Consider the following 17,371-nt stretch of genomic DNA (forward strand, 5'->3'; position numbering starts at 1 on the left):
CTGGGGATATATATGCCTTTCTTGGCCATCCTACTAGATATAAAGCCATAAGAAAAAAAAAAAAGAATCTTGAAAGATATTTATAACTATAAACCTATAATTAGGTTTGAAGCTGGAATTCACATTACCTGTATGGTCTAGAAACTCTTAAGCCAAAAACACAGAGTAAAGTGGTCCTGGCCTTCTATGAATGTCTTGCCACCCTACCCTCAAAAACATACAAAAAGATACAGATATAAAAGGTCAAAACTATACTTAATCAAGCTTCTGAATCCAATGACCAATTATTTTATTCTTTTTTTAAAAAGTTTACTTATTTGGGGGTGGGGGGAGGTGTGCAGAGAGAGAGAGAGAGAGAGAGAGAGAGAGAGAGAATCCCAAGCAGGCTCCATGCTAGCAGCATGGAGCCTGACATGGGGCTTGATCTCACAAATCATGAGATCATGACCTGAGCCCAAATCAGGAGTTGAACACTTAACCAACTGAGCCACCCAGGTACTCGCCAATGACCAATTTAAAAGAAATACAGAAGGAAAAGCACATACTAAATGACAAAACAGGGAAGTAAGCACCATGATCTAGACTAAGGCAAATTCTGCAGTACAAATGTGGCAGATATTATTTTCTGAAAATGACTGGAAAAATATGCTCCTATCCTGCATATTTTTCTACAATGTAAAATTGTTATTTCTCCAACAAACAATGAAGCCCTTCCTTATCCCATTAAATGGAATAGTTTAATCAATCAACTATAGCAAAATAAAATATAAAGCTATGCCAGTGGTGGGTGTAACCATGAAATGGCCTTGCATCTTCCACTCATAATTCTTGGAAGTCAGCTTCCATGTACCAAGTACATAACAAGATAGCCATGCTGCAAGAAGCCTAACCCACACAGAAAGGCTCTGAAGGATGATATGCCATGTGGAGAAAGAGATGACAGAGAAACAGACAGACACACCAAGGAACATCAAGGTACTAGGCATGTGAGACATGTGAGTGAGTGAAGAATCCATCCTGGACAATCAACGCAGTCAACCCTTCAGATGTCACTAACTGCAAAGGCAGGAGAGACCTCAAGCAAGGACACAAGACTGGACATGAGTCAATAATTTCTAGAACTGGGTGATAAACGTCTGGAGTTATACCATCTGTCTACTTTTATATATGTTGAAAACTTTCTATAATAAAATATGTTTTATGGGAATAAATAAAAGTAAAGAGTTCCTGGGTTGGTTGGACTCTCCTATACCTCCCAGAAGCAAATAAAATCTTCTCTGGAAGGCTTTGAAGCACTTGCATGGGAAGATTAACTTATAACTGTTTCTTTACCAAAAAAAAAAAAAAAAAAAAAAAAAAAAGACAATGAGAAGACACACCGGAAGTAAGAGAGGAAAAAAAACAAAGTTCAAAATAAAATCTGAAAAGACAGCAAATGTATAAAATAATAAAAGACTTTATTGAAAAATAATAAAGAAGTTAAGAACCATCAAAGCTGGATAGAAAGATTTGGAAAATAACAGGATAGAATTTCTAAATACAAAAAAAAAAAAAAACTATAATTCTTGAAAGGAAAAATTCAGTGGCTGGTTTGCTGACAGAATAGAACAGAAGAAATAATTTAATAAAGAGAAAGAACTGAAGAAATTACCCAAAATATAACACAGAGACAAAAAGATAGGAAATGTAAAATAAAAACAAAAATAAAAAACCCCAAACCAAAAACAGATTAGTAGAAGTAGAGCACAAGATGGAGATGTATGGCAAAATTCTACTTGGAATTCCAAAAGGATGTATTAGAGATTTAAAGAGTCAGACTTACAGAATTCTACAAGTGATAAAAGACAGGAAGATTCAATAATCTAATAGTTAATAAAAGACTGGAAACCCAATTTTCCAATACACAATAAAAAGAGATCTATGCTGACACAAGTTATAGTGAAACTCCAGAATAAAGACAAAAGAGAAGATGATAAAAGCATCCAAAAGACAAGAATGATTACTTACCAAGCAATGAAAAGTGTATTGACAGTTCACTTTTATGAAAGTCAGAAATGGAAAATAGCTTCTACATGCTGGAAGAAAGAGCTTTTAACCTACAGTATATATCCAGAGAAACCATCTTATGAGAATGGAAGTGAGACAAACACATTTTCAGATGAACATAAATGAGGGTTTACCACACAAAGATCACCCCAGAAAAAATTTCAATAGTCTAGTAAATAAGTACTGTTTAGAGGAAATAATTCAGTCTAAAGAAAACTCTTCCAAAATGGAAGATCTGAAATGCAAAAAAAAAAAAAAGAAAAAAAAAAAGCAAAGAAAAGAGTAAATTTGCATATAATTCTAAAAATACTGACCATGTCTAATTAGATTTTAAAATCCAGATAGCAATCAAATCTAGGTAATAAGAACATAGGACTCAGGAAGGAAGATCAACATTAAAGCATTCTTTAGCCATTAGCAGTTTTCACCAGAAGGATAAACACACTGAATACCTTCAGAACTTAAATATGCATATTAAAATATACAACATAATCACTATAAGAAAAGATAAAGTGTATAACTTTCAAACTAACACAAAACAAATTAGAATGAAGACAATAAAAAAATAAAACTGTATCAACCTAAAAGAGGGCAAGAAAGGAGAATAAAAAAGAAAGAACAGTGAGGCAAATAGAGTGTTAGGAAGTAGAAAGCAAAAATAATGTGGTAAAAATGAATCCAAATCTATTAGTCATCACTATCTATTTAAATGGATTCAATATTTTAGTTAAGAGAAAAGACTGTAAAAATGGATCCTATGTGTTATTTACAAAGAGACACAAGGTGTATTGTAAATAAAAGACTGGAAAAATACATATCAGGGAAGTGAAAATTAAGTTACCAAACCTTTATTAGTACAAAATAAAATAAGCTTTAAGGCCAAAAGCATTGTTAGAAACAAAGAGAGGCACATAAAAAGTTCAATTCACTGAAAAGATAAAATAGATACAAATGTGGATGTACTTAACAACATGGCTTCAAAACAAATAAAGCAAATATTAACAGAAAACAATATGTACAAAAACTCCAATGTAATAAACTGCTTCTTTGAAAAAGGCTAATAAAATTAATAAACCTCAGGCTAAATCATCAAGGAAAATAAAAAGCACAAATCAGGGGTGCCTGTGTGGCTCAGTCAGTTAAGTGTCCAACTTTGGCTCAGGTCATGATCTCACGGTTCGTGGGTTCGAGCCAGATTGGGCTCTGTGCTGACAGCTCAGAGCCTGGAGCCTGCTGCGGATTCTGTGTCTCCCTCTCTCTCTGCCCCTTCCCAGCTCATACTCTGTCTCTTTCTCTTTAAAAATAAATAAATGTCAAAAATAAATAAATATATAGATAGATAGATAGATAGATAGTTTTAAAAAGCACAAATCAATGACATTAGGAATTTAAAGGGAAAAGTAACATTCAGATTAGAAAAAAAAGATAATACTATAAACATATCAACAAATTTGAAAATATTGGGGAAATGGAACAAAATATAGAAAAATATAAGTTACCAAATAGAAAAATAGAAATTATGAATATTTTGCAACCATTAGAACATTTTGATCATCAGTTTTATAAGTTCCACATAGAAACTACTCAGCCCATATAGTTTTACAAGCATGTTTGATTATTCAAAAAAAAGATCATTGGCATATTACACACAATAAAGAGAGTATTATATTCTATTTCAGAGAATGGAATGGAAATGGAATAGGAGGAGAAACACTCCCCAGCTCTTCTATAAGGATAACATATTCCTGATACCAAAATCAGACAGGGACACTATGAGAAAGAAAACTTGCAGGCCAATTTTACTCTTAAACAGAAGTAAAAATCAAAAATATAGACATATATATTATACTATAATATATAATATATGTTATAGTATAATATATATTATACATTATACTATATATTATGTTTATATCATTATAATTTATATATAAATATGAAAACTATGTATTAAAAAACCCTACCAGGTTGCAAGGTTGGTAAAATGACAGAAAATCTATTACTGTCACTCACCAAGTCGACAGATCAAAAACAAACAAACATGTTTTTATCTCAATAGCTTCAAAAAGAGTATTTGTCACTGTCTTCATTAAGGACAGTTACCACATTAAAATCAGATGAAGGATGACAGTGGCTGAATGGTAAACAGCTTATCCTGCCCTCTTCGGTGGTGAAGGAAATATGATTTCAAACAACTTTTTCAGATTGAAATGAGATCTATCCTAAAGTATTCTATTGAGGAGATGTGTCAACACAAAGTGGTCTGTGACTCTGCCAAGTCAGAAAGAATATTAGCTGTAATATAACTCTCAATAAAACTGTCTTGGTTTTGAATAAATTAGTATTTCCTAGTACTATAAAGAAAGTGGAAGGCAATGATAACCATTACTACAAACATTTACCTTGAGTTTATGCTCTTTCCTGTTCACAATCACAGCTGTGATTTGCTGGTCCATGAAAATCAGAATGGTGACCAACAAAGCAGGGATCGCAGCTGCAAGGTACACCCACCAGGGGTTTCCTCCAAATGGTGGGACAAACCAACCTCTGTTTGGACTTGTTGGCTTGAAGAAGAAGGAGAACATTTTCAAAACGATATTAATACATACTGTTTGGTGAAAAATCAATGGGAGAGATACACTTTGATTTCTGGAGAGCCAACATTTCAAAATCAGAAACCGTTTTACTGATAGGTTCAACAAAGATTAGTCACCAATAATTTCCTAAAGGTGATTATTTTTAAGGCAGTTTTTTAAATGAAGGAGACTAAGACTATAGGTTGAAGGAAAACAAGTGCATGCCATTTTGTGTATTTAGGATGATCTAACGTAAGGACTCAAGATGGAAGAATGTGACTTAAGTTTAAAGAGCAGCCATTAAAAAAACCCAAATGTAATAGTCAGTAAAGACAGACAAGAAATTTGAATGAATTTTGTTCATGAATTTTAGCAATTATACCCAAGTTATTTCTACTACTGACAAATTGTAATAGTTTCACATCATATTATATAGAAAAGGTACAAATATTTTTTTTTTATTTTATAATAGAACTTGTTTAATACTCTGGTCTTTCTTATACATATGAACAGTGACCCAGAATAACTGGTTAAATCCTCAGAAATGTTACCAAAAATGAAAAAGATGATCATTTTTCCACTTCTCCTGGAATATTTTTCTATCCTCTTCCTAACATTAAATAATGCAAATAAACTAAAACAGAATCCTATAAATTCTTTTCTCTATGTTTACTATCAAGAAAGTCTCACTTCTCTGAAGATATTTGTCTTCCGTCTCCCTTTGCTCATAACTACATCACTGAATCCATCCACATTTTATTCCTTTACCAAGTTGTGAGCTTGGAAGGAGGGAACAACTTTCTCTTGTTCATCAGTACATTTCATATCCCCTGGAAAGGGCCTGACTCAAAGCAAACATTCAATAAATACTGACTTAAATGAACTAATCACTGAATGATTGAAAACTTATGTTTGCAAATGAATATGAGATGGCACAGATAATGCAACAAACATTCTGTTTGCTGTACCATATGGTCTCAGGGATGGAGAGAGAGGCTAGGAGTGCTCCATAAAACAGGTGAAAGACATAATGAAAAATTAGATAGGGATATATAAGAATGACTGAAATGTAAATTTTACCCATTAGGCCTGCACATACCAACAGATTTACAAAGTGAATAATTCTTATATCTTCTTTGTAATAATTAAAAAAAATTTTTTTAATATTTTGTTATTTTGGGGACAGGGAGAGACAGAGTGTGAGCAGGGGAGGGGCAGAGAGAGAGGGAGACACAGAATCTGAAGCAGGCTCCAGGCTGTCGGCACAGAGCCTGACACAGGGCTCGAACTCACAAACCGTGAGATCATGACCTGAGCCGAAGTCGGTTGCTCAACCGACTGAGCCACCCAGTCACCCCCTCTTTGTAATAATTAAAATGTACATTATATATAGACGTATGTATATATGGCAGGTAGTTTTGTAGCAGGAAAAGAGTAATAACATAATCTTAGGCATTTTCCTTACTCTTTCTGACCTCCGATATCAACTTCATAAAATCAGGATGATGATAGTTGCATTACATCTTAGAATTATTATATGGACCAAGAAGGGGATTAGTTGCATGAAAATACTTCAGCTCATTTTAAATACTCTAAAAATATAAATCAGAGTGTATTTTTCAATAAAACTCAATGTAATGTGAACCTTGCATTTAATCGTAATCAGGCAGTCAACTTTAGTGAAGGAATAGACAAAGAATATGTATGCATCTAGCAAAAGACCATTTCTGAAATAAGGAAATGGATAATCCTACAAAACCAACTCAAAAATATACGACGAACTAGAATAGGGGAGAGGAAAGAAATCCATAGCGTTCTATGAATGACCAAAAGCAGAAGTTCACCTACCTTGAACTCACTTGGCACAATTAGTTTTGGAGTATCCACACCCACCAGGGCATCTATTACACAAAAGATCAGAATGGACAAGATAATGGCGAAGTCACTGATCAGTTTTCTTGCCTGAAAAAAATTAAAAAGAAACCAAGGAATGTTTAGTGCTGGATTAATATATTTGCTTGTGTTGGAAATGAACAAAGAATTCTGTCTTTATAGTAACAGCTTCACCAGCAAATTAAAGGAGATGTCACACTGTAGAGAGATTATTTCTCAAATTGTTTTTGCATTGCTTTCTCATCTAGCCAGAAATAATCGAATCCCACAGAAGAAATCAGTGTGTGTGTGTGTGTGTGTGTGTGTATTGGGGGGGGGGGTTGGTGTTTGTGAGCTTATGCATGCATGCGCAGGCTGGGGAGAGAAGTCACAAATAATATATTCCTGAAATACTGTGCAAACATTCTTGCTGTATGCAGCATAAAGGATACCTAGATAAGGTTGAAATCTCAAGGCATATTGTAAAAACCTACACAAAAATACAGAATTCTATTTATAATTTGGGAATAGCATTGTGTGCATACAGCAACATAATTCCGTAAGTTAACCTGAAAACACTGATAATCCAGCAGGAAAGGGGTTACAAGTTCTAGGTGACTCAGTGTACTCAAGACCTCAGGGAAACATGATGTGATGGAAGATGAAGATTTGAGGACATCCCCAACTTTGTCAAAGAAAATGTTTTTCACTATAAGTTAGTGCTTAAAATGTCTGTATGTGGGGCATCTCTTCTCTACCACTTTTTAAATGTGGTTGCCATTAGCTGACAAACTTGGAGCTTCCTAAATATCTGCCTCTGGTCAGGACAAGGGCTGAGGTTTATGGGATGTAGAAAACCTTCCCCTTGTATGGCTGCAGAATGGTCATTTCTGAGTCAGTAGGGAAGCATGGGGTGTCTGGTGGCACTGACAATGGCCAGGGAGCATTACTAAGAACACAGGCACCTGAGTTTCCCCTAAGGTTTATATGCATGGTGGCATGTAATCTGATCATTCGACAAGAATTTACTCACTAGCTTACACTTTAATCGGGTGTTAAGGATACCACAGTGAGCAAAATAGACACAATCCATGTCTTCACAAAGGGAACATACCCAAGGAAGCCTGCTCCAAAACAAATCAGGGTTGATTCAGTGGTTGTCAAGTTACCTCAGGGTGAGCAGTCAATGCTCTGGTATTGTCAGATGAAGAGAGATCAGGGAGGGACCGAGTGGCTGCACAGTTCTCAGGACAGGGAATCTTTTGAAAGAGTAGTGGGACTCCTGCAGTCAGATATTCAGTAGGAATGGAACTGAGAAATGGAAGTACTTGGCAAGGTGGGTATGCCAAAGGCCACAGTAGTGCTCTCTTCTTGACCACTGCCCGGTGCCAGGAGCCTTGGGTCCTAACTAGCAGCAGGACCAAAGATGGCCTATTTGCTTTGAATTCATTTCCTTTTGAAGGGCTGGATTTTGCTAGGTTTAGCTCGCTTAAGAACTACACACAAAAAAAGGCAGAAAGTCAGCTATGGGATGTGTTAACTTGCCAGTTGACACCAATCATACAGTAATGTCAAGCACAAATAAATGGCAGGGGTCAATCTGAGGAGGAAAATATAGGGCAGCAGTTAGGAGCACAGTTTCTAAAGTCAGATGACCTGGGTTGGAATGCTAGCACCATTATTTCCTCTCTGTAAATATATATCCTTTCTTAGCTTCAATTACTCCATCTGCAAAATGTAGCCAAAATAATCCCTACAAACTTCATCAGTTTGTTATAAGAATTAAATAAGACGAGCCATGAAAGTTTTTATCATAACATCTGGAACATAATAGATTCGCCTAATACATGTTAACTATTGTTATTTCAAGTTCCATGAGGTCTCCTTGGCTGCAGAAACCACTGGAATAACTAAATAATCTACCATCAGGAGGTCTTAAGAAGGAATTATCAATTCCAAGAAACAAGACATGATATGGAAGCCCAGTAATAATATGGAACTGCCACTCAACAAATTTTGGTTGGAAGTATTTGGAATCCCTGCAGAAAAAGGATGTTTCCCAGGGCTCAGTACTGGAGGAAACTCCCATTTCTTAAGCTTTGTACAAGTAAGTGTTGGCAAAGGCAATTCAAGATGGTCTGGCAAAGATGGTCATGTGAAGCATGCTTAGGAACTATTAAGATGTTATAATATCTCTCTGGTCCAGTAGGTCATAAATCACTGGAAGACCAGAGGTCTTTTTGCAAGGGCAAAAAGAAGTTCTCTTTTTTTTACCACCCTCCCAGTCCTTACCCAAAAAATCTAATTTGTTGACAATTTAGATATGCTAGACGTTGTTCAAAGGGGGGGGGGGGGATGGTTATTAAAAAGACAGTGCTCCTCCTTTTTCTCATAAACAGAAGAAGAGAAGTAGAGGGTGGCAAATGAATTAAATCTGCAATTCCTTGGTAGAAAGTCCCAAGGAACTGTACCTCTGGCCCTCTAGGAGACAGATCTGCATGACTGGAATCACTACCAAACACCTGGGACATGTTTCTTCCTTAGTTAGAAGAGGTATTCTTAGCCTTCCATAAACTAAACACTGAAGCCCTAAATCTGCTCTTTCAGTTCTCTTCATCTTTATTAATGGCAGCTTATTTTTTCCTATTGCTTAGGCCAAAAACCATCCACATATTTCTTCTCTTTCTCTCATATCCTATATCTAATGGATCAGCAAATGACCTTCAAAACATATTCAGGATGCTGCCACTTCTCACCACCTCCACTGCTCCTTTGTCTAAGGCACCACTTTATCTCCTGTGGTTTCCTGCTTCCTATCTCATCTTCCTGATTCTATACTTGCCCCCTTTCAGTACACTGTCAAGGTATCCCAGAATAATGATGTTAAAACTTTGGTCAGATAATGTGGTAGGCAAAACAATGCCCCCTAAGGAAGTATACATCCTACTTCTTGGAAACTGAATATGTAATGTTGCATGGCTAGAGAGAATTAGGTTGCACATAGAATTAAGGTTGCTAATCAGATAACCTTGAGTTTGAAGAAATGATTTGGGATTATTCTGGTGGGTCCAATGTAATCACCAGGGTTCTCATAGATGAAAGGGGGAGGCAGGAGAGCCAGTGTCAGAGTGATGTGCTATGAAAAAGACTCAACTGGCCATTGCGGGCTTTGAAGATGGAGGAAAGGGCCATGAGTCAAGGAATGTGGGTGGCCTCTAAAAACTGCTAAAGGCAAGGGAATTCTTTCAAGGGAGCCTCCAGAAAGAACACAGCCTTGTCAATTCCTTGACATTAACCAATGGGACCCATTTCAGTCTTCTGACCACCAGATCTCAAGACAATAAATCTGTAATGTTTTAAGCCATCATATTTATAAAAATTTGAAATAGCAGCCATGGGAAACTAATATAAATAAATAGATTACCTATTTTAGTTATTAGTTTCCCAAATTTATATATATGTGGAAGAAATATATATGTGCAAGAAATGTACATAGTTCATATACAATATACATAACATAAATATATCTTGGAAGAACTTCAGCAATGATATTCTTGTCAACTGTGGCACTATTGTAAGTTTAAAAGTAGCTAAAAAGACAAATATTAATAAGATTTGAAATTACATTTCTTAAAATTTATGGGGTAAAAGGGCTACTTTATTAACAATATTGCTTAAGCTCATTAAAAATCACAGCCAGGGTGATATGTTCTGTATAAAATACTCACTTCTATTTCCCCTTCCTTCCCCTTAAATTGTACAATACAGCTCAGTTACAGCAGAAACCACTCCTGGAGAGTGTTTATTGTCAGACATTCATTTCTAAGACACTAGATCCAGTTTAAACTTCATAGTAAGGAAATTGATTTTTCCCAGGCCACCTTTGTATTCGACTCCAAATCCTCTAATTGGAGAAGGCAGGTAGGGGTGCTATTTTAGTAGGCTGTTCAGGTCTTGCCGTATACTAAAATTAAACTTTAATTCGAACAAGGTAAAAGTGACAGTAGAACTAGAAAGTGCCCTAAAAATGTCAAGTACTGAGTAAATACAGCTTTTACTAGATACACTCTAGGACCTGTGAACGAGAGCTTTCTCTGAGTCTGACTTTAAGGAGATAAGAATCACTCTCTTGAGGTTCTTCTCACATTTCCAAACACACTTAGAAAAAAAAAATACATGAAGTTCCTTTCATTTTGTTTATTTTAACTTCCATTTTCATCAAACTTGAGCAGTTTCAAAAACTCTAAAACATCACCCTTTTATGTGCCAATATATAAATAAAGAAATCAAATAAGAAACCCATAGTTCTTGGGGGCACCTGGGTAGCTCAGTCGGTTAAGTGTCTGACTTTGGTTCGGGTCATGATCTCACATTTTGTGAGTTCGAGCCCCACATCGGGCTCTGTGCTGATGGCTCAGAGCCTGGAGTCCACTTCAGATTCTGTTTCTCCCTGTATTTCTGCTCCTCCCCTGCTTGCACTCTGTCTCCCTCTCTCAAAAATAAACAAAAGAAAGAAAGAAAGAAAGAAAGAAAGAAAGAAAGAAAGAAAGAAAGAAACCCATAGTTGTTGTTTTTTTCAATATATGAAATTTATTGTCAAATTGGTTTCCATACAACACCCAGTGCTCATCCCAAAAGGTGCCCTCCTCAATACCCATCACCCACCCTCCCCTTTCTCCCACCCCCCATCAACCCTCAGTTTGTTCTCAGTTTTTAAAAGTCTCTTATGCTTTGGCTCTCTCCCACTCTAACCTCTTTTTTTTTTTTTCCTTCCCCTCCCCCATGGGAGAAACCCATAGTTCTTAATTCCCTTCTAGATCTCACTGGTCATGATTAGAGGTACCAAAGTTTTCATGAGAAACAAGTTTCCACAAGATTTCACATCCAATCTTATAGATTTGGAGGCCTCAAACTTAGCTTGGACAGACATAACCCATGGATGTCCCTGTAGCCAAACACTAAGTCTCTCCAGGTTCAAACTTCAATATCCTAGGAATATAAACTATGGCAATCTAAGTGAAATACAAACTAAGATAAATTATATATAGCAAGGGCTTGCTATAAACAAAAATAGTTGTGTTTTTTTTAATGGTACAGTGATGTGCTACAATGTATAAGATAATTCCTACCTCCATTCATGAATACGGCAAAGAAAAATGTGTTTGAATTAAGATTATTTTATATAAGACTGGTTTTGAGCTATTTGTTTGTTTGCCACTTTTTAATTATAAAAATGAAGAGAAAAATATTTCTGTCCTCTTCAGAATTAATTATAAAATATCTTGATTAATCTAATAAGAAACAATCAGCTTAGCTATTTAAACTACCAGAGCAAAGAAGAAATGACATGGATGGGAAGGGAAATTCAAGCAACCATACACTGTTCTCCATTCTTGGGCAAAAACAACCTAATAAATCTATTGTAAACATACTCTTCATGAAGGATGGTACTTACTAATTATTAAGAGAGTCATAATCATGGAGACACCAATGGGGAGAAGCTAGTTAATTTACAGCGGGGAGAAATGAGTTTGGTTTCCCTGAAGCCCCAGAAGACATTTGGTTTTCACTTTGCGAAGGCTACAGCTGCTCCTGAGTTAACGGGGGAAAGGCTGTGGGCCTGCAGAGCAGCTCTCGATGGATGGAGCTGTTACAGAGACAAGTACGGCAGCAGGCACCCTGTGGGTTCTCGATAAATATTAATCAATGATGTCAGTTCTTCTCACAATGGTGAGACTGCTAAACAACAGTGTAAAAGAGCGTTTATTCCAGATGGAAAACAGTATACCAGATAAATGCGGTGCCTTCTGGCAATCGTGAAAAGGCACAAAATACCATGAGAATTTTGAAATTGGATTCCCTCCCTAGTAGCCAAAGCATAGCACTATAAAATAAATAAGCACTAATATCAGTATAGCAATCATAATACACTGTACTTTGAATCAATAATACCCACAGTAATTAGAATTCAATAAAAGTAAAGTGTGATTTAGACTCCAGGATTTTCACCCTGTAACATCCAGAGTCAGAGAGCTGGGGAACAAAGAAGGGAAATGGATTGGGCACTTTATCTGAGTGGGGCTTAGAGCTTCCCAATGAAAGTCTACCTGAAAGAGAAAATAGTATTTCCAATCACGGAACAGAGGTGGAGTGGCCCTACGAAGCAGTTCAGAAGGAAAGTTGGTGATATTTCACGCTTGGGACTCTTCCTGCCTCCTGCTGTAAACCTGAGCAGAGCACGAAACCTATTAAGTGTATGCCAGAAGCAAATAATCAGATTGCATGAGAGATGCTGTACCTCAACCTGGTCACTATATTCTAAGTAGAGAGTACAAATCTGGAGCTGATCCAGAGATGGGTAACCAGAGGAATAGGGTTCCAGAAAACCCACTGCATAAAAAATGATGGTCGGCCTCGAGAAGTTGCAGAGAGAAAGTGTCTTCAAATATGTGACATCTGTCACAGGGAAGAAGGACGAACTTGTCCTGTGTAGCTTCAGAGGGCAAGGGCAGATCCTGGGGACAGAGGCTGGGGCAGGCAAGATTTGTGTTTCTATCAGGAATTCCCTCAGAGATAGGAGCTCCTGTTCTAGGAAGCATTCCGCAGACGAACACTTGTCAGAAATTAAGAGGTGGTATTGGACTAGATGGCATTCAAAGTCCTAACGCTAAAATTCAATCATTAAGACCCAATTAACAAAATTTCTTGGCCCTCTAATAGTGTTGTCTTGATATGGCCCCCAACAGCATATAAGAAAGAGTTCCAGGACTTAAAAGAAAGGTGGTTTTATAATTATATTAAGGTACAAAAATCAACATTTTAAAAAGAATAATTATTAAGTCATGTGTATAAATCAGACAGTCTGAAAATGGAGTAGGAGGTCATTTTGTGTTGATGAATGGATTTCAATGCTGGTAACTTTCCTATGATGATCAAGTAAGCTGAAAGAACTCAGGACCAATAAAGAATCATGGTCAAAATTACTGTCCACAGACTGTTTAAGAGCACTCACAGAACACTTGGCCCCTTAGTGCTCCTAATCTTATTTTTCTTAGGGCTCAATTAGGTTAACTGCATTTTTTGTCATATGTCTATAAGAACTGAAGTATTTGTAATCTTTGTTAAATGTTTAATAGGCTGAGTTGTAGTTATAACCAAATATCCCTTTGTTAGTCTTACAAAAAAATATGAAAATCAATTTTGGATTAAAAACAAATTTGACTTTGAAAATTACTTTTCTTGGTATACAACAACACAAGAATTTGAAAATCTGATTCCCCTTCACTGACAGCAAAGACATTTTCTGTATAAGTTTCAATGGCATAATGTGGTCTGATGTTTTTGCAAGAAACACCCAAACATCACCCAACATTACCAACACTAGAACGTGGGATGGAGAATACATGCCCATTAGTTCTTACTAGTTTTTGGATACATTATTGGTTTTAGTTTGACAGTTATCATTTACCAAGAGAGTTTCTGGGGAAAAAAAAGAAAACAGAAAGGGATGTCACCTAATTCTTGTAAAGAGTTGTTTACCAACTAAACACATCCAACTTTAATAGAACTGTCACAGGCCAAAATGTCAACTAAAAGTCACGGAGCCAGAAATATAGCAAATTGTGGAATTGTAGACTGTGTTTCACATGGATGAAAACTAAATGTGTCACCTAACTGAAATGCTCATTATATTTCCACTGAAATTACAGAAACTCTGTACTTTTTTCTTATACATAAAGCCAGCTCCTCAAACCATCATCAAATTACTTAGGTCACAGGAAAGCACCGAAGTGTGATTCCATAGAAGACAGTAAGCATGAATGGATCAGAAGAATCAAAATGAGTCACACGCATCTGAAAGCCCAAAAATCTAACTTATTCAACAAATATATATTTAGTTCCTACTACGTGCCAGACTCATGAATTACCTATCTTTGTATCCTTACCCCCTCGAATTGTATCAAGCACACATTAGGGACACAATATTTTTTTTCAATATTAAATGATAAATTAATTAATTATAGAGTATAAAATACTGGGTTTTTTTTAAAGGATATCAAAGAAAATTCTTCTCAAGTGTCATCTAAATAAAGTGCAAAAAGTGTCATAGCTGTTGACGTTACCTGGAGTTCATTTTATTTACTTAACTGACAATAACAATCAGAAGGCATATTAAAAAGAGAAGCTTACCATTATACCAGTTCATGTGACAGTCAAAACTGTTACTTACACTAAGTGGGGGAAAAAGAGGAAATTAAGTAGCTCCTTAAGAAACACATTTTCATGCCAATGACATACAGCAGTCAGCCATATTACATTTGACTATATCAAAGTATCAACAAATTTTGTCTAATTCAGATTCCATAGATTTTTGAGTTCCACGACCACTAATCACAATCCTGCTCTAAATTACTGCTTTCATTTTGCCAGCACACATGCAGCGATGGTATCTTCCTTGCGCACATATAATCCCTTATCAGTATGGGACTCTGGAAGACCATTTCATGTTAATGTCCTGAGCCATCTGCCACAGAAGATTACAGATTATGCTGTGATGCCCCTACAGGAATCTCTGATGCCAAAAGACTTTGACTAAAGACTTGAGGCTGACATAATAGCCCAGTAACTATATATGGTAACGATCTGAAGCGCTCCTCTAAAAAGAATGGGGGCCACAAAGAAGACAGGCAGTGGTGTACTGGTATTCCATCAATATTCCCCTCGGTATTAGGGCTCTCTGGACAAGCCTGATATACAAATTAAATTCCTGATAGACAGGCTAGCAAAGACAAACTCTTTTACTGTAAGTGCTTGTCTTGATGAATTGCTAATAGCTTCCTGAAGGATGGAAAGAGTGGATAACTGACCCTGGTCTAAGCAAAAGTAATGATGGGCTGAACTAGAGGAACAGGAGTGTAAGTATAGGGAGAGAGATTAGAGCAGGATAATCAAGGGGACTGTGACAAGTTTAATTTGATAATCAAAAAGAAAATTTGGAGAGGCAAATAAAATGCTATTATCTTTTGTCACACCAAAGTTTCTACTGCTTTTCAGCATGCTCTCCACCTTGGGAGACTGGCCTGTGGTCTGAAGTAGATTCCCTTTCCTCTCCAGCTGGGTTTAGCCTGCAGCAGCTTGGGCAGGCCATCAGAAGTAAAAGAGAGAGAGATCAAAATACATATTCCCATAGCTGTATTGCTGTGAGACTTCCTCAGGCCGGCTATATCCCTCAGCCTGAGCTCATGTTACCTCCCAGGACAGCTCTCTCGACTCTTTTCCTCTGGGGTCCAGCAACCATTCCCTTTGCACAACCTTCGGGCCAGGGGTAGTAACAACCCATGGTTCCTAGCACTGGACACTACATTCTCCCTCATGGGTTCCCTAAACCTAACTGCACTTTGGAAATGATGCTTTTTAGTAAACCCCTCAAATCATCCCACCTGGGTGTATAATTTGCTTCCTGCTCAGACTGACACACCAAATATGATTCTGGGATTTTGATCTTGGATGGCTGTGAGGGTAGATGATACTATGAGCCGAAATAAGGAATACAGGAAGATGAGTATGTTCAAATGTGGAAAGAAAAACCACATCTTGAAGTTGCTATATAACAACTGTGGATCATCCACAGACAGAGGTTGGCAGCAGCTGTAAAAGCAGACGTGGCATAAAGATGGAGATAAAAATTAATTTTGAGAAATTTGTAAGTACTGATCATTGCCATAAGCTCTAGCTTAAAATAGAGAATTCATTTAATTTAGGAGATGGAGTCAGCAAACTCTCTCTAAAATTACAGAACTGTAGAGCTTAAAAGGATGTTAATTGTCTTCTAGCTGAGCTCTCCTTTTCTGGGTGTTATAACTGAAGTCCACAGTTAGCCATCAAAGGGCTACTGTTAGTTAATGGCGGTGCTGGCAGTGGAGCTTCTGGGTTCTCCCATCTATGTGTGCTCTTTCCACAAAATGCAGCCTTTCCCTCAATTTTGCTGTTTCCCACTAGTCATCAAGTATGGAGTACTTAGTCTGCACCCAGCCTTGTGCTAATTGATGTGAGGAATAATGCAGAAGTAAAACAGAATTCCAGAGGTTTACAGTCTTAATTGACTAAAATACAAATGTTTAGAAATGAGAGTGCTAGAGAGAAATGGCCTGTCACACTAAAGGAAAAGAGGACATTTTGTAGGACAGGGGCACTGTCATCCAGCATGATCACTTTGAGATTTTAGCAATTTCATGTGCATTGTTGGTGTGAGTGAGGAAGTAGTAACAGTTGGCTCAATTATTGCCCCAGCATTCAAGGATTGTCTAATTTATTCTATTTAAGCATACAAATTTTTATTGTAGAATAACATGAAGCATAAAGATCTATAAATCTATTGGTTCCTATCTTTAGAGACCCTCCTTCTAAGTGTCAGCTTAAATCCAAACACATTTTGGCAAATGAGAGAGCAGAAAATATATTCTTATTATTCACGCAAGTGTGAATTTATCGATGTATTGTTATTATTTAGCTGTAAACATAAAGTGAGTAGGAGAGATGATGGTCTGAAAGCCTACACACCTCAACATTGCTCCTTAGAAATCACATATATTTTCTGCCCCCTGTTTATTTTATGATTGCTGTATATAATTCTAAACTATGCTGAGAAACCTTTTAGTAGGAATTGAAACTGGATTGCTATCATTATTCTATTTTCACATGCTCATAACTTTCTCAGCAGCATTTATCAATGCTGAGAAATGACCTGCTTGGGCTCTTATAAAGGGAAAATTCCTTTAAGTCTGAAGAGCTGTTATCAATTTGGGAGTTACTGCTGGAAGAAAAAGGTGATGTCTACATAGGCAGTTGAAATGATCTATATTTATCTTAAGGATGAA

At 36.7% G+C, this 17,371-nt stretch overlaps 1 protein-coding gene across 2 annotated transcripts in view; it reads right to left on the bottom strand.

Annotated features, from left to right (window-relative positions):
• The window catches only part of SLC4A4 (solute carrier family 4 member 4), a 302,161-nt gene that overhangs the window by 32,584 nt on the left and 252,206 nt on the right, over positions 1-17,371 (bottom strand). For both annotated transcript variants that reach the window (XM_047857278.1, XM_047857277.1), the window contains exons 16-17: positions 6,471-6,584; positions 4,449-4,610 (exon numbers count right to left, since the gene is read on the bottom strand). In XM_047857278.1, the coding sequence (XP_047713234.1) occupies positions 4,449-4,610; positions 6,471-6,584 (276 nt within the window). The remainder of the gene's footprint in view (positions 1-4,448; positions 4,611-6,470; positions 6,585-17,371) is intronic.

The sequence above is a fragment of the Prionailurus viverrinus genome, chromosome B1 (genome assembly GCF_022837055.1).
Source record: "Prionailurus viverrinus isolate Anna chromosome B1, UM_Priviv_1.0, whole genome shotgun sequence".
Lineage (NCBI taxonomy): Eukaryota > Metazoa > Chordata > Mammalia > Carnivora > Felidae > Prionailurus > Prionailurus viverrinus.